Source organism: Typopeltis vanoorti, chromosome 17 (genome assembly GCF_054136105.1).
Source record: "Typopeltis vanoorti isolate ZY-2024b chromosome 17, IOZ_Tvanoo_1.0, whole genome shotgun sequence".
NCBI lineage: Eukaryota > Metazoa > Arthropoda > Arachnida > Uropygi > Thelyphonidae > Typopeltis > Typopeltis vanoorti.
In genome coordinates this window covers 89,271,459-89,290,813 of record NC_143565.1, presented here as the reverse complement: position 1 = coordinate 89,290,813, position 19,355 = coordinate 89,271,459, and the positions used below count along the sequence as shown (strand labels likewise).

The window sequence follows — 19,355 nt, the reverse complement described above, 5'->3', positions numbered from 1 at the left end:
GGGCATCAAAATTAGTGGTAGTTGTAGGCACAAATGACATAGTTGGGGAAATAAAGAATGTCAATAGAGACTTGAGGAGGTTGTTGTAACAGGTAAAAAATAACAGAGTTGTTAAAAAAGTCATTAGCATGCTGCCCAGATATGACAATAGTGAACTGAGAAGGAGAGCAGAGGTAATAAATAGCAAATTGTCTGAGTTGTGTGAGGCAAAGGGAGTTCAATTTGTAAATATATGGAGTGAATTTGAAAGAAAGTTGGAACAATTTAAAGTTGATGGATTGCATTTAAATGAGTTGGGTGTTGGAGATTTTGAAAGGCTATTGTTTTCTAAAAAGGCACAGAGTCAAGAAGTTTATGTGTAAATGATCAGTACTTTTGAAGCAGTATAGCACAACTAAATGGATTGTATGACATGAGAAAGTAGGATATTATTATTATTATTATTATACGGGTCTCCAAGGAGTCCAAAGACTCACTGTGGGAGACCAAATCTATTCACACAATCTATCATACCTCTCCTTGAACCCATTAACAGAAAAAAGCACTCACAACTGACTCTGGCAACCCATTCCACTCATTCATCACTTTCCAAACAAAAAATCTAGTCCTCACACCCCTACTGACCATATCTTTATTCAACTTTCAGGGATGACCCCTTCTTCTGGTCCCTCTAGCCAAATGCTGAAACATTTCCCCTGCATCTATCCTATAAAATCCTTTAAGCAACTTAAATGTTTCTATCATATCCCCCTCTTTTTCTCCTATCAACCAACTTCTGCAATCCACACACCTTCAATCTATCCTCATAGGACACATTCCACAGGCCACTCACCATCTCGGTCACTCACCTGAATCCTCTCCACCGCGTCCACATCCCCAAGAAACCCAGGGAACCAGACTTGAGCAAAGTAATTCAGATGTGGGCATATCAAGGCATTATAAAGAGGAATTGCAACTTCCTTATCTCTACTTGTTAGTGTGTTCTTCACTAGCCAAGTAATCTTATGTGCAACCTTAGTAACCTTAGCAATATGTCCTCTAAATTTTAACTCTCTGTCTACAACCACCCCTAAATCTCTAGCTTCGTCTATTTCATGGAGTACAGTGCCATCAATGTGATAAACAGCTTGCAATCTATTTATCTCAAAGTGAATAACTTTACATTTCTTGACATTAAACTGACCCATTATCTTTTGCCCATACTGACAGCCTATTAAATCATCCTGTAAGCTCTCCACATTGCCTTGATTAACTATTACTCTACCTAATTTCGCATAATCAGCAAACAACTGAATATTTACTTTCAGGTTATTTCCTATATCATTTATGTATAAATTAAACAGCAATAATGAAATATTTATTAAAGTATAATTTAATTTATATCCTTAACTACATTGTTCAATTCCTTAAGTGTTTTAATAATGCATGACCAACGTATAAGCCTATCTACGAGAATAGAATAGGGAATGCAGAGATTAGAGAATGCTCATTGTGAAATGTTTAGGCAAATTAGATGGTGATGGAAAAAGAATGTGATCTTGATGGTAGACTTTACAGCAATATAGAACAGAAGTGGGGAGATAGTGTATGGGAACAAGGAGAGTGAGTTTGTAGAATTTCTGAGAGATAAATATTTTAAGCAGCATGTGACTGAAGCAACTAGAGGCTTCAATGTTTTGGATTTGGTGATAATTTCACAAGATGCAGTAATTGTTGATGAGGTGTTTATACTGCCACCAGTTAGTGAGAGTGATCATGAGGTACTTGTTTGGGAAGTGGTGAAACAAGAAAAGGTTACTGCTAAAAATGGATATGTGTGGAAGTATAAAGCAGATGATTATAGGAAGAGCTCTGTAGTCAGTTAGTATATCAGTACATTGAGTAGATGAGCTGAGCAGAAAAATGTTCACAGTGCATGGAAATTCACAAGCAATATCTAACATAAGCAATGTAGAACTGCATACAAAGGGTTAAGTGAGTAAATAAAGTAGGAGTGAAATGGATGAACAGTGAAATAAAGCAAGCTGTTTTGGAAAAGAAAATGCTATCGAGAAGATACAAGACATTTGGTGGTGATCAGATCCATGAAGAGTATATAATGCAGGCTAGGAAGGTGATAAGCAAGGGTAAAGAAAGAAAGGAGAATGTGATTGGCTGGTCAGGCCAAGGTCAACTAAAGTGAATTTTTCTGCTATATGGCAAGCAATAGAAAGAATAATTATGGCAAGTGGACATTGGTGGCACACTTGCCATTGAGCACTTGAGTGAATGAGAACTTTATCAGAGTATATAATACTGGTGTAAATGATGTGGTGCAATATATAGAAGGGAGGCAAGTATTAGGAGAATTGAAAGTGAAAGAATCAGATGTTGATTGGGTTTGTGCAATTAACTCCAGGGACATAGCATTCTCTATGATAGTACGGATTTGTAATGAGTAGGTCCTGTTTTAGCAATTTATTTGCATTTTATGAAGGGTAACAAATGTGTTAGATAAGGGAGAATCATATAAAGTGATATTCTTGGACTTTGCAAAAGTGTTTAATAGATTACCACATGATAATACATCAGGAAAATTATGAACACAACTACCGCATTAAAAACTTTAGTTTAATATACACCGAATTAGCACTTGATGTTTCGATCTTCACAATAAGGCCATCATCTGGAGTATAAACATATATACAAAGAAACAAGCTGCACTACAATCTAAATGTATGCTAAAACTGTTAAACTATTGGCCTGACCTCTGGTGTAAAAAAGAAAAAAAAAATCTTACTACATCAAAGCTAGAGTCCTGTTACTATTATTGTATTAGATCACAAAATTAGTTAAATTAAGCTTGAGAGCAACATGTTCACCCAAAAAAATTACTTATATAAGTATACATATAAATTACACCAAACCAGTATGGATAGTGGTGAATTAAAGCTGAAAAATTGTTTAGAGTCCTAAAGTTTGCTGGAAAACTAAGTGGACTGAATGTGTGCTATCCAAATTCTTGGGATTTTTATGCCAGTATTATTGTTAAGATTAGGGTGGTTAATCAAAATTTCACAGGCTTCTTTAAATTTCTGTTCATTCCAGGTTTTTGTATGATGTAAAGAACAAGTACTTTTCCAACCAATTTGGCATAGTAGGGTGTTAACAGCATGATCTGAGAGACCTGCTTCACCAAAATTGGTAACTTTAATGTGTCATTTATGTTCTTTTTTTATGGATAGGAATTGTACATCCAGTTTCCCCAATATAAGGTAAGTTACAAGTGCAATAGATGCAATTAACTCCAGGGTGTTCCAATGGGGGGGGGGGAATCCTTAGAGGAGTTGAATATGTTTTTTAATTTTAAAGGTGCTTTAAAAGTGGCATTAAGATTATAATGGTGTAGGATTCTATTAAGTTTTTCTGATAACCCTTTAATGTATGGAATAGCTATGGTTATTATCTATATTATTTTCTGATGAAATTTTATGAAGAACTTTATTAATAGTATTTTTGCTATAGCCATTATTCATTATTATTCGGGCCTCCATGGAGTCAAAAGACTCATCGTGGGAGGTCCCTTCTAAGAAACACAAGTCTATCAAGACTCACCGAGGGAGGTTCCTCCTAGGAAAATAAAAGTCTATCATACCACTCCTTAAACGCATTGACTGTTCTCACTCCCACCACTCCATCAGGCAATGCATTCCATGATTCAACCATGGAGGGTGGTTCAACCACCCTCCATGCAAAGAAACCACTCCTCACTATCTTTCTCACAGTTTCCTTCCATAACTTCCAGGGGATGGCCCCTTGTCATGACTCCTTCCCACTGTTCAAGCAAGCAAAAGAACTCCCCAGTGTCAACCCTGTAACCACCTTTCAACAGTTTAAAAGTCTCAATCATATCACCTCTCCTTCTTCTATCTACCAAACTCTGCAACCCACACTCCCTCAGCCGATCCTCATAACTACATTGTACAGTGCTGAAACCATCTTTATTATCTGACTCAGTAGCCATTCCACAGTTAATTTATCCCCTTCAAATCCTGGGGACCAGATCTAAGAAAAATAGTCTAAATGTGGTCTGATCAGAGGCTTATACAATGGAATGATAACCCTTTTATCTCTGCAGGTCAGTGTCCTTCTCATTACTGCAGCAATCCTCTGTGTTACCTTCAATACCTTTGCAATATGTCCCCTAAATTTCAGGTTTCTATCAATCATCAACCCCAGATCTCTTGTCTCCCCTACTTCCTCCAGTTTAACTCCTCCCATAGAGTATGTAGCATCCCATCGATGTGTTCCAAACCTTAAGACCTTACATTTTTCTGCATTAAACTAATACCAGCATTCATTTGCCCATCTAGCTAGCTTATTCAAATCCTCTTGCAGGACTACCACATCTGCACTATTACTAATAACCCTTCCCAGCATCACATCATCTGCAAACAACTGAATAACCCCTTGCAATCCAAGGACAATGTCATTGATATAAAGGTTAAACAATATAAGTCCCAGTACTGAGCCCTGTGGAACCCCACATAACCTTCTGTCTCTTTGATATTGCTCCACCATACACAACTATCTGATACAATGAGTTGTGTATGGTGGTCAACTGTGAATCCAGTTGACCAGTCTAACATCCAGACCCATGTGCTGCAACTTGAATATCAGCTTAACATGTGGCACCCTGTCAAATGCCTATGCTAAATCCAAGAAAATGGCAGTATATGCCTTTCCCTCGTCTAATGCAATCTTAACTTTATTATAAAAGGCTAGCATATTGCTAAAACAAGAGCACCCCCTTCACAAATCCATGTTGACTCTCATAGATAACATTACCCTCATCTGCCCAATGCTGTACATGGTCGCTCACTACTTTCTCCAAGATCTTACTAACTACTGATGACACACAAACTTGCCTATAATTAGACACTTCCATTCTGCTACTGCCCTTATGCAATGGCACTATCTCACCTTCTCCATGGGCACCTTTCCTGCAGCCAGACTTTCACTGAAAAGCCAGGTCAAAGGCACTGTCAGTTCCCTAACACATTCTCTCAAAACTCATGGTGAAATACCATTCAGTCCCACAGCTTAACTGACATCCAGAGTACTCAGTATTTGGAACACACACTCTCCTCCGGCACCTTTAAACCTCGAACCTGCCCTATCCCTCTAGTATTCAAATTGACTCCTCCAGGATGAAATACTCCAATAAAGTGTTCATTGAATAATTCCACTATGTCCTCCGCATCAGTCACTCTATTCCCAGTTTTATCCCACAATGTCATTCTTCCACAGTTATTTCTCCTCCTACTGGCCACATAGCTAAAAAATTCCCTATGATTTTCCTTGGATCTAAGGGCCAATCTTTTCTCATATTCCAGTTTTGCCTTCGGTACCACACTCTCCTGGCTTGTGTCTTATATTCTTCATGCATCTTCTCTTCCCCTGTGTCCTTATAACTCTTCCATAGCCTCTTTTTCGCATGCAGTTCCTGTTTAACATTGTTTGTCATACACTTTACTCCAAATTGTGTCCTCTTCTTCACTCAATGAATACGGCTTTCCATTGCTGCTAACAAATATTCCTTCAGAATTTCCCAAGTACTAATAATATCCCAGCCTTCCAATTCCTCCTTCCACAAAACTTCTCCGAGTTGTAGTCTAAGACTATTATAATCACCTGCTTTATAATTCCACATCCGTTCCAATCTCTTTGATACTCCTGCATGTCTATTCATTTTCCAAGTCAAAACCATATGATCACTCTTTCCAAATGGTGGGAGAGATGTCATCTCACTTTTCAACTCTTCTGATGCTATAATCAAATCCAAAACTCTTGAACCTCTTGTTCCCTCTGTTACATGTTGCCTAAGACATTTGTCCCTCAAGAACTCTAGAAATTCCATTCCCTTATTGCTACATGCATCTTCCTCTCCCCAATTTATACTGCTGTAGTTAAAATCTCCCATAACAATCATTCTTCTTGCACTTGCCACACTCAACTGTCTGAATTACTAATAATTTTTAATTCTTTAATTTTAATTCTTTAATTATTTTAATTGTTTAAGAGCTTGTTCATTAGAGCAAACTGTTATAGCTTTTTTTTTGAGGTTGTTAATGACTCCAAGTTTTTGCGAAGGGTGGTAAAACGAGATAGCATGTATATATTGGCCTGTGTGTGTAGGCTTGCAGTAAACATTGAAGGATAGACTGCCTGAGGGAAGACATGTGATCAGTGTATCAAGGAAAGGAAGTGAGTTCTGCTTTTCAATTTCAATAGTAAACTGTATGCACTCATGTTATTTGTTCAGTGGCTGAGGAATGTGTTTAAAGTTCGGCAGCCATGTGCCCAGATAATGAAAACATCGTCAACATATCTAAGCCAAACTGTAGGTTTTAAAGTAAAGGAATCTAGAGCACATTTCTCAAAAGCTTCCATATAAAAGTTAGCAATTTGATGGGGGGGGGGGGGAATAGTGTTGAGTCCATGGCTGTACCTTGTTTTTGTAGGTAAAATTTATTTTGCCACATGAAGTAACCAGAATGTAGTATGTGGACAAAGAGAGAGCCATAATATCGGGCAGAAATTTATTCTTTGTTAATTTAATTGTGTTACTGATTGGGACATTTGTGAAAAGGCAGAAACGGCAAAATTGACTAATAAATCATCTTTTCTGAGTGTTATGTTTTTAATTTTGTTTATGAAGTGTTGTGTGTTCTTTATATAGGAGGGAGAATAACCTACCAACCGGAAGTCAGGACAATGGTTTTAACAGTTGATCGGAAACTTTACAATACCATGTAGATTGTAGTGCTGCTTGTTTCTTTGTATATATATGATGTAATTATAAATGAGGTGTCAAATCATCCACCAATTGGTGAAAGTGACCATGAGGTGATTACCTGGGTGGTTGCCAGCAGTGCAAGCACCCCTGTGAAAAAAGGGTATATGTGGAACTACAAGGGGGGTGATTATGAAGAGCTCAGGAGACAACTTGCAGATGTAGCATGGAATGAGGAGTTAGCTGGAAAAGAGATCAATGCAGCTTAGGGGATTTTCAAAAACTATTTAGTAGATGCAATGTCTAAATGTATACCACGGGTGAGAAGGTTAAATAAGGTAGGTGTGAGATGGATGAATAAAGAGATTAAGCATGCAATACAGAAAAAAAAGGCATTGTGGAGACAGCATAAGAGAAGTGGAAGTAACCAATTTCATGAGGTCTACAAAGACCAGGCAAGGAGGGTGACTTGGTTGGTGAGAGTAGCTAAAGAGAGGTATGAACAGCAGTTAGCTAATGAAGCCAAAAAGAATCCTAGGGAGTTCTTTCGATATGTAGCCAGCAAAAGAAAGAATGATTATGGAAGGATGACATTGATTGGAGGAAATGGTATAAAGACAGCTGTTGCAGAATGTGTTGTGGAGATACTTAATGAGCAATTCATAAAGATCTTTCAATCTTGTGAATGTGACTTCATGGAGAGATTAAGAGCAGTTGATGATGGGGAGGAGAGACTGACTGTAAGTGAGCAAGAGGTGTTTGGGGAGTTGAGTAAACTAGATGTAAATAAGGCTGTGGGACTTGATAATATATCACCACGTATTCTGAAGGAGTGTGCCAGAGAGTTGACACCTGCCTTGACATATTTTTTTAATACGAGTATTGCACTTGGTCAAGTTCCTAAAGAGTGGAAGGAGGGCAAGATTGTGCCACTTCATAAAGGAGGTGATCGAACTCAAGCATCAAACTATAGGCCTATCTGTGTGTCAGGTGTTGTGGTTAAGTTGTTGGAGAAGCTTGTGAGAACTAGGATCCAGAGTTGGGTTGACAACAATGGTATAATCTTTGATGGACAGCATGGATTTGCTAAAGGGAGGTCATGTTTTAGTAATCTACTTACTTATTACAATAAAGTGACTGCTTCCTTGGACAGAGGAGAAGGATACACAGTAATATACTTGGATTTCGCAAAGGCTTTTGATAGAGTACCTCATGATAAGTTGACAGTCAAACTAGAGCAGATGGGGTTGGATATTAGATTAGTGCATTGGATTGGAGACTGGCTATCTGATAGGTATCAACAAGTTGTGTATGGGGGTGCAATATCCAGGAAAAGGAAAGTCACTAGTGGAGTGCCTCAGGGGTCTGTTTTAGGGCCATTACTATTTAACTTATATATTAATGATACTGGTGAAGATTTGGATGGAGATATTCAGTTGTTTGCAGATGATGCAAAGTTGGGACGAACCATAAAGAGTAGTGAAGATGTTGTGGCCTTGCAAGAAGACTTGAATAAATTGAGTGATTGGGCAAGCAAATGGGGATGTGAGTTCAATGTTGCAAAATGTAAAGTTTTAAAATTTGGAAAACAAAGATGGGATGCAGAATTTATGCTTGGTGAGAATATATTGTTGGAAGTAGAGGAAATAAGAGATCTGGGGGTGATAGTGGATAAGGATCTAAAATTTAGGGGACACATCGCCAAAATTGTGAAGACAACACAAAGACTTCTGGGAATGATGCGGAGGACACTGACATGTAGAAGTAGGGAGATACTTGTTCCAATGTATAAGGCTTTGATTAGGCCACACTTGGACTATTGTGCCCAGATTTGGTCACCGGGTTTTCAGAAGGATGAAGAGATGTTGGAAAGGGTCCAAAGGCGACTGACTAAGGTAGTTTCTGTCCTCTGGAATGTTGAGTATGAGGAAAGATTGAAAAGATGTAATTTGCAGAGTCTCGTGGAGAGAAGGAAGAGGGGAGATATGATAGAGACCTACAAGTTGGTAAGGGGTTGTTATAGGATCAATGGTGGAGAAGTTCTACAGAGAATAGTGGGAGATCAGGGGAGAACCAGAGGTCATCCCTGGAAACTGTATAAGGAGGGTGTGAGTAAGGGAGTGAGAGGCAGGTTTTTTTCGTGCAGAGTTGTGAGTGATTGGAATGCCTTGCCTGAGAGTGTGGTGTCTGCAAGTAGTTTGAATGTGTTTAAGACACGGTATGATGAGATGTGTGTGTGTAAGATAAAAGGACCTCCTAGATGAGTCTTTGACTCCATGAGGTCTTGTTTAATAATAATAATAAATAATAATAATATGTGTATACTCCAAATGTTGACCTTAATGTGAAGGTCGAAAAACGAGTGTTAATTTGGTTTATATTCAACTAAAGTTTTACTCTAACACAGTAGTTGTTTCCATAATTTTCATGATATATTCTGCTCACTGTGTAAGCATGAAGGAAAGGATATCACATGATAAGTTGGTATACAAGCAGCAGAGGATGGAAATAGATGGATTGGTTAGATGGATTGGAGATTGGCTCTCAGAATGATACCAGCAAGTTGTAAATGTTGAAGCAGTGTCTCAAAAAAGGAGGGTAACCAGTGGTGTGTCCCAGGGTTCTTTTCTTCTGCCCCTGCTGTTTAACTTTTTGTAAATAATGCATGATGCAAATTTGGAAAGAATTATAACTAGCCCTACTAATGTTAATTCCCTTTAGGAAGATTTGAATAGCCTTTTGACTTGGACAAGGAGTGGGATTATAGTTTTAATATTAATATGTGGAAGGTGTTGATTTTTGGAAGCAGAAATATAAGGCTGTGTACCATATTGATGGTGCCATACTGCAGGAAGTGGATGAGATTCAAGATTTTGGAGTGATGGGTGACAGCAGACTGAAGTTTTGAGAGCATATTGAAATTGTTGCAAAACATTGTGGTGCTGCTGGGATAAGATGCATAGTAGGTATAAGGAAGTGGTTGTGCCACTGTATAAAGCACATGTCAGATCACACTTTGACTATTGTGCTCAAATTTGGTCACTTGGTTTTCATTGTGATGTGGAAACATTGGAGAGGTTCCAGAGACGAGTGACAAGACAAGACAATATCAGAATAGTGGAATGCTGGCTATGTAGATAGGCTGAAGAAATGTGGATTGCAGACTTTGGTGGATGGGAGGCATGATACAGACATTTAAGTTAGTGAGAGGATTTTATCAGATTAATCCAGATGGGTTTATAAAAAGAGCAGAAGGCAAAAGAGGAAAAACTCCTCACACCTTCCAGAAGCAATTCCTGGAAGGTGTGAGGAGTAGATGTTTTACATGGAGAATTGTCAGTGAATGGAAAGCTTTACCAGAATGTGTTGTCAATGCATAGAGTGTTAATGATTTTAAGATTCAGTATGATAAATATGTTATTAATTGAATGTACCTCCCACGATGAGTCTGCTGACTCCATGGAGAGTGCAATAATAATAATAATAATAATAATAATATATTATTACTAGGGGGATTCCCCCCCCCCCCCCGTGTTTCCAGGCTGGTAGGCCAGTTCTCCTTGAATTCTGATGACTAGAATTTCGAAGACTCTACACTCAGGGTAGCCCCTGAGTTTCAAAATGTTTCAAATAACTTGACAAAAAACGTGACACAAAAACGTTACATAAAAAGGCTTATCATTTTATATATATAGGGTAGATTATTATCATGGATACACTTACCCCCAGTTCCTTTGGTATCAGGCAGTGTAATCTCCTCTGGGCATCCTTGAAAATTAGGACCACGAGCAGCTGTAATGCCATCTGGACAACATCTGTATGGTGTAGAAGCACATGGACATCCTTCATAATGGGTGCCTTTGGCAGGAGTACGTCTATCAGGACAACAGCCAAATGGAAAACTTTCACATGGACAACCAGTGTAATCAAGCGAACGTGCAGGGGTGAGTCCATCTGGACAACATCCAAAGGGCAATGTATTACATGGACATCCCACAAAATTAGCATTTGGAGCTGATGTCTTTCTATCTGGACAACAGCCATGTTTTGATGTTTCACAGCTACATCCTTCTTCATTCGGACCCAAGGCTGCAGTTACACCATCTGGACAGCATCCAAAGAGCATACGACTGCAAAAGCAACCATCAAAATTCGGTCCTCTGGCTGGAGTGTACTCGTCTTGACAACAGCCATATGGATACTGTTCACAAGTACAGCCATAATATCTAAAATAATAAATAAAAATAAAATATAGGAAGATATTTATTGCCAAAAAACCTAATAAATATCTTTTCCATTTTAGGCATGTTAAAATTTACTGAGAACATTAAAATCTATTCTGAATGTTTTTGGTTACTTACTACCTTTTTTACCCTTTCTATCTTCATGATATACATCATAATCTTCCATCTCTATTCCTGTCAGGATGTGATCCTCATGAAACCATGTCCCACTTATTTGAACAATTTTTGGGTGAATAAACTCAATCAATGTAACGATTTCATTTCCCTTATTTCTGATACTTCTAGTATTCATATACTAATATAACAGGCCATTTCTGGATCTATAACAAGTTTCACTGATACCGCTCATTAGAAATGACTTCTCCATACTTTCCTCAAGCCATCCATTTCTATTTCTCCTTAATCATCCCAGAAACTTCTTCAAATCCAACTGCTTTCCTTACATATCAGGTCATCCTCTTTCCTTTCTGTCTACATATGCCATCAATGCTCTTGGAGCATCAGCCTTTCTCGCTCTGTTTCCCTGTGAACCATGTATCTCCTGATACACTTTTTGTATTACAAAAGTATTCTCTCATTCTCTACAGTCATGCTACTCATTTCTTTATTCATAAGGAGCACTTCAATCTCTCTCTTTCCTCACTTTCCTGCTCTTTCACATCACTTCTTACTTGATCAGATTCATTCTCTGTCTTCCTTGCGACAGAAATCTCTCCAAACAATTCACACCAAAACCATTCAAGTCCATTACTCTTATCCAGTTCAGTTGGCCCTTAAAACTCATTCTGCACATTAACAAACTGCACTCCTTTCTCTTCACACATTTCTGCTAACATATTAATCACGATCTTTGTTCTCTGCCTCATTTCATCAGTCATGCCTGTGCAACACACTCATTACCTTACCTTTCACACTATTATCTTATCCTTCTCAACAACCTCCTAATATCCAATCTTACATTTTTCTTGTTCCCACTCGAATCATTTGTTCTAAATATGACCAACAATTCTTTAGCTTGCTTACTCCTCTTATCCAACACCTCAATCACTCAATTCATTTTACCTCCAGGAAAATAAACCTTGTGCATCTTCTCATTTACCACATTAATCCCCATACAATCCACTAGCTGGTCTTTTGTTACCTCTTTCATATTGACCACATTCGTGTTGGTCTTCTTCACTCTTCCATACATATCTACAATTTTTCATTTCACTTCGCATCCGTTAAAACTCTTGCCTCATGTTCATCAACCCAGACAAAGACAAAGCTACCACCATCTTTCATTTGACAGTTACTATTCTCTGCTCTATGTTTAACGATTTTGTAAACAAACTTAAACAAACAAGCCAGAAATGTTACAGATTAACACACATATTAAAAATTAATTCGTCAAAAAAAAACTTATCTGAACCAGAAGTTTTTTTAAACTTAAATGAGCAAGTGATTATAGCTATATTTTTGTACTATGATAAGAAAATAGTATTTTAAATTGTTTAGTGGTGATTTTTTTTTTTTTAATAATAGTGGTACATTTTTTTCATGCTGGATACAAGTGTTCTTCAGTAGTATCTGTTGCTCTAGTTTTGTTTGTTTGTTTGTTTGTTTGTTTGTGCTTTGATGCTTCATTTAGATTAGCCACTAGAGGGTTACATGGTGCATAGTGTTTGTGGAGATCTCCTGAACAGATAAGTGTCATTTTGAATAATAATTGGTCAATTTGCATAGTATTTACATGATATTGTTTACTTTTCGTATTTTAGCGTGTCTGGATGATATTTGGGTGTTTTCTGAGTATTTTAAATAGTAAATTGATAGATATGATTATTGTGCACATGGCCGCCAATAAAGAGGAATACGACAAAGATGGCATCCAGGTCGCCATCTTTGTCTAAAAATTTTAATTTAAAGATTTTATTCAGTGTACCGTTTGCAAAATGTATGCATTGAGGAGAGCAGTTGGAGTGTGGTTAAACAACGACAGTGGAGTGAATATGTGCAGAAAGCGTAAAGAATGTGAGGTTTTAAAGAGTATTTCAGGTCATGAGAGTGATATCATTGTTAAAAGTGAGAATCTAGAAAATAGTGATATTTGCAAGGTAGTACCAGATAGCTGTGAGAGTGGCATTGAAAGCGAGAATGAAGGTAAACATACAGAATGAATGAATGAATTATCGGAGAATAAAAATGATGACACTGATGCAATGAGTAAGATAGCTTGGTTACAAGAAGCGATACACAGGGTAAATTGGCAGCTGGAGCGTTGGCAAAATTGTTTACCGAGCGTAGAGACTGATAAACAGCAAAAGTATGATAGAAAAAATAAGAGCATGATAGTGAGGGTAAACAAAATGAAAGAGCGAGTGTTGTATGGAGATTCCTTAGTAAGAGGTGTGTTAGTTGAGAGTTTAACAAAATCGTACCAACCTGGTGCAAACATTAAGGATGTAAGCGAGTCAATTAGAATGCAAAAGCAGCAGGTGAAAGAACTGATAGTGGTAGCAGGTACAAATGATTTGAAAGGAGACAAAATTGCTATGAGTGAGGATGTGAAGGAATTGCTTGAGGTAGCAAAAGAGAAGAGTGAGAGCGTTAGGATGGTGAGTCTATTGCTGCAGTATGACAGTGAAGAGTATAAAAGGAGGGCCATAATTGCAAATGACTTTATGTGTGAATTATGCAGGACGAGTGGTGTGGAATTTGTGGATGTGTGGAGTGAGTTTGATGGGCGAAAGGATTTATATAAGATGGATGGTTTACATTTGAATGGATTTGGTGTACGGAGACTTGAAAAGGTGTTGTCGAATGTAGTGGAAGTGGATGTGCAGAATCAGGGAAACCAGAGTTATTGGGGGGGGGGGGGGGGAAGTAGATATACAGACTTTAGGGAGACAGTTGAGTGTATGAATGTGTGTAATATGCCCAAGCGAGTACGAAACACTACGAATCCGAATGGGATAGTTAGTATAAGGCATCAAAATAGGGATGGGACAAATTGGCTTCTGCAATTCATGTATACTAATGCCAGAAGTATCAGGAACAAGAAGGAAGAATTTTTGGTCTTGGTTGACACTTCCAGGCCACAGGTTATTGGCATTAGTGAAACATGACTGACACAAGATGATATAGCTAGTGGGATTGAATGCGGGGGTATGGTGTGTTCAGGAGTGACAGGGAGAATAAAATGGGGGAGGAGTATTATTGATGATAGCTGATGAGCTACAGCCAAGGAGAATAGAAGTGCAACTGCAGGATAGAGAAAAGAGCACATTTGAGGCTATTTGGTGTGAGATTGAAACCAGCAGAACAAAATATACAGTTGGGTGCTGATATGGACCAGCTGATGGAATAGATAGTGGAGATAGTATGCATAAGCAAATAGAAGAAATGAGTGGAAGTAGGGTAATTATTATGGGAGATTTCAACCATGGTAACATTGATTAGAAGGAGCAAAGGACACATGGGAGTAGGAATTGGATTTTATGCGGTTATTAAGGGATAACTTTCTGTGTCAGCATGTAATGGAAAATAGTAGGGGTCAGAGAGTGCTTGACCTAGTAATTGCATCTGAGAATTTGGCTGTAACGAATATGTGGTGAGAGTAATCATAGGGTCTTGATTTGGGAGGTGGCTAGAGGTGTGGAATTTACAATTAAGACAGGATACATGTGGAATTATCGAGCTGGCAAGTATGACAAGCTTGGGAGATTGATTGGTTCAGTGCCATGGCATGTAAAACTGCAAGGGCTAAATGTTGATAGTGCATGGAAGGCGGTTAGGAAGGGTTTGCATGAGGCAATGGCTGACTGTATACCTAGAGTCCGAATAATAAATCAAGTAGGGGTTAAATAGATGAATAATACCATTAAGCTTGAGCTGCAAAAAAAAAAGAAACAACTATGGAGGGAATTTAAGGAGAAAGGGGACAAGCAGGCACATGAATGTATAAAGCACAGGCCAGAAGGGTAACAAGTGTGGTAAGAAAAGCAAAAACGGATAATGAAAGAACATTAGCCATGCAGGCTAAAGAGAATCCCAAACAGTTTTTTCGATATGTTGCAAGTAAAAGAAAAAATGTATATGGCAGAATGATTTTAAAGAATGCCGATGGTAGGGAGCAGGACCGGCCTTCTCTATAAAGGCCTCTGGGTGCAAGAAACCATTTGGGGCTCTAAAATATTTTTCAAAGGTAAAAATTAAAGGATTTGAAATAAAGGTATTGTAAAACCTCTTACCTGCAAATGATTTTGGCACAGGAAAACAAAAAAAACACATTAGAAATATAATACGTTTCCGCAAATGTGTATCGACTGTGCCCACGAGATCGTGGGCCCGGGTGCATTTCACCCACTGCACCCCCCGAGATGGCCGGTCCTGATTGGGAGGTAACCGAATCAGTTGATATAGTTGAATTACTGAGTAAGCACTTTGCAAGAATATATCATCCAGGTGGTGCAACTGCAGGAATGGATGAACCAACAGATTATACGGGAATTGTGGTGAATGAAGTGGAGGTGAGTAGTCTAATACAAAACCTCAATGTCAATACATCTGTGGGATTGGATGATATACCAGCTCATGTCATACGTGAAGCAGCTAAACAATTGTCAGTGCCCTTGACCATTTTGTTTAATTTGAGTCACGGGTCTGTGTAAGTCCCAAAGGGGTGGAAAGAGGGGGAAAATAGTTCCACTGCATGAAGGAGGTTCCAAGACTGCTGTTGTAAATTACCTGCCGATCAGCATATCAGGAATCATTGTCAAGGTCTTGGAGAAATTAGTCAAGAAAAAAATACAGGATTGGATAGATGAAAATGGGATCCTGTATGGGGGACAACATGGTTTTGGGAAGGGTAGATCATGCCTCAGTAACTTGCTCACGTATTATAACACAGTGACGGCTGAACCGGATAAGGGTAATGGGTTTACAGTGATTCTACTGGCCTTGCTAAGGCCTTTGACAGGATACCATATGGAATTCTACTCAGTAAACTTAAGCATATAGGGATGGATATAGGGTTGGTGAGATGGATAGGAGGGTGGTTGATGAAGAGATATCAGAGAGTGGTTTATTTATGAGTAGAGTCCAAAAGACAACCTGTGACTAGTGGTGTGCCTCAGGGTTCTATTCTTGGACCACTACTATTCAATTTTTTCATTAATGATAAAGGAAAGGATCTGAGAGGAAGTGTTCATTTGTTTGCTGATGATGCAAAGTTGGGTAGAGCAATTGTGAGTGCACAGGATGTCAAACTTTTGCAAGATGATTTGGATAGTTTGGAGGACTGGGCTAAGGAAAATGAATGTCGATTTAATGTGGCAAAGTGTAAGGTATGTGGCAAATTTAATGTGGCAAAGTGTATGCATTTTGAGGTAAAAATATTAGCATATTTGGGGTGAAAATATTAGCAGCAGTATAGCACATTGGTGGAACCATACTCCAGGAGATTGATGAAGCCAGGGATTTGGGAGTGTTGGTGGATACAGAGTTGAAGTTTAGGGGGCACATTGCAAAAAATCAGCTCATCAAATCACTTGGTTGCTGAAAAATACTTTAACAAGCAGAGACAAACAAGTTATTGTTCCTCTGTATCGAGCCTTGATAAGACCCCTTCTAGACTACTGTGCCCAGATATGGGTGCCAGGGTTTCTTCTTGATGGGAAGGAGGTTGGCAGCATACAGAAACGAGTGACCAAGATGATAGCAGGACTATGGAACGAACCTGATGAGAACAGGTTGAAGATTTGTGGGTTGCAGAAATTGGTTGATAGGAGAAAAAGGGGTGATATGATTGAGACATTCAAATTACTGAAGGGTTTCTATAAGATTAATTCAGAAGATATTTTTGAGAATAGGACTGGTGGTGGTGGGAGGACTAGGGGCCATACATGGAAGCTGGGCAAGAGTGTGGTTAGCAAGGGTATTAGAGCTAGGTTTTTTACTTGGAGAGTGGTGAATGAATGGAATAAGCTGCCAGAGTCTGTTGTGGTGCCATGACTGTGTATGAGTTCAAGGCAAGGTATGATAGATACTGTGTAAATGTTGAATAGTTTTTCTTGACATGATGTTAGGGCCTCCCTCGATGAGTCTGTTGACTCCTTGGAGTTGCCCGAAATAATAATAACAATAATAATAATTTATCTTTACTACACACTAAAAGATGGTCTTTGAAGAAGTGCATGCCACTTGGATGGACTACGAGAATTATTTTATGTACTCATCAAAATATTATTATTATTGCTATTATTATTATCCAGGCCTCCATGGATTCAAAAGACTCATTGTGGGAAGTCGTTTTCAGGAAACAGAAAGTTTATCATGCCACTCCTTGAACTCATTGACTGTTCCTGCTCTAACTATTTCTCAGGTAATGCATTCCATGGATCAACCACCCTCCACACAAAGAAACCACTCATCACCCTCTTGCTCACAGCTTCTTTTCGTAACTTCCAGGGATGGTCCATTGTCATCGCTCCTTCCCACTGTTCTACTAAGTGACAGAATTCCCCAATGTCTACCCTGTAACTGCATCTCAACAGTCTAAAAGTCTTGATCATATCACCTCTCCTTCTTCTATTCACCAAGCTCTGCAGTCTACATTTCCTCAGTCGATCCTCGTAACTGACATTGGACAGTAGTGAAACCATTTTTGTTATCTGCCTCTGTACTTTCCACAGTTAATTTATCCCCTTCAAATCCTGTGACCAAATCTGAGAACAATAATCTAAGTGTGGTCTGATCAGGGTTTTGTACAACAGAATGATAACTCTTTTATCTCTGCAAGTCAGCATCCTTCTCAGCATTGCAGCAATCCTCTGGGTTACCTTCAACACCTTAGCAATATGCTCCTTGAATTTCACTTTTCTATCAATCATCACTCCCAGATCTCTTGTCCACCCTACTTCCTCCAGTATAGCTCCTCCAATCGAGTATGCATCTTCCCATTCATGGATCCCAAACTTCAAGACTTTACCTTTTGCTGCATTAAACCAAAATCCCCATTCATTTGCCCATCTGTCTAGTTAATTCAAATCCTCTTGCAGGGCTGCGACATCTGCAGTATTACAGATAACTCTCCCCAGCTTCATGTCATCTGTAAACAACTGAATATCCCCCTTGCAATCCATTGACAATGTCATTGATATAAAGGTTAAACAATACAGGTCCCAGTACTGAGCCCTGTGGAACCCCACTTGTAACCTTCTGCTTCCTTGATATTGCCCACCGTACACAACTCTCTGATACCTATCAGACAGCCAATCCTGAATCCATTTGACTAATCCGACATTTAAACCTACGTGCTGCCACTTAAATATCAGCTTATCATGTGGCACCCTGTCAAACACCATTGCAAAATCCAAAAAAATGGCAGTATATGCCTTTCCCTCATCAACTGCTCTTGTCACATTATTATAAAAGGCAATCATATTACTAAAGCAAGACGGCCCCTTAACATATCCATGTTGATTCTCATAGATAACATTGCCCTCATCTGCCCAATGCTATATACAGTCCCTCACTAATTTCTCCAAGATCTTACAACTACTGATGACACACAAACTGGCCTATAATTAGACACTTCCAGTCTGATACCGCCCTTGTGCAGCAGCACTATCTTACCTTTCTTAAATTCCTTGGGTACCTTTCACACATGTGAAAGATGTGTGGCCTGTTAGGGTAAATGAAAAGAAAGAGAGTATTAATGTATACGAGAAGTTATTATCATTATTATTAACATTTGACCTTCATTGAGTCAGACGCTCATCAATGGAGGTACACACTATCACACATAAAAGCTCATCCAACTGTGCATTTAACTGTTCTTTGCTTATAGAGTTTCCAAGGATGATATCTCGTTCTCTCACTCCCACCCACCCACCCACACACATCTGCCATATCCTCATCACCGTGAAAATTGGGAGATCCAATCTGTGCACAATGATCCATATGAGGCCTGATCAAGGCCTTATACAATGGAATTATAATATCATTATGTCTGCATGTCAAGGTCCTTACATCATTGTCATTACCTAATATGATAAGTCATGACTTGTGCAATGTGATCCATGAATTTCTGGTCCTCGTCCACCACCACTAAAAAATCTCCCACCTCCTCAATCTGCTTCAAACATTTACCAATGTGTATACCTGTGGCACACCAATAGTGACTTTCTTTTTTTGCACTCCCATATACAACTTTTTGATACTTAACTGATAGCCTGTCACTGAACTTACTCATTAGTCTGGTATCCACTCCCATCTGTTTCAATTTATTCAACAGCTTGTCATGTAGCAGTCTATCAGAGGCTTTAGCAAAATCTAAGTATACCACTGTATAA

At 38.7% G+C, this 19,355-nt stretch overlaps 1 protein-coding gene across 5 annotated transcripts in view; it reads right to left on the bottom strand.

The window, feature by feature from the left end:
• The window catches only part of LOC150097613 (papilin-like), a 1,184,257-nt gene that overhangs the window by 464,605 nt on the left and 700,297 nt on the right, over positions 1-19,355 (bottom strand). For all 5 annotated transcript variants that reach the window (XM_090407770.1, XM_090407771.1, XM_090407772.1 and 2 more), the window contains one exon: positions 10,499-11,001. In XM_090407770.1, coding sequence (XP_090263896.1) covers positions 10,499-11,001 — 503 coding nt within the window. The remainder of the gene's footprint in view (positions 1-10,498; positions 11,002-19,355) is intronic.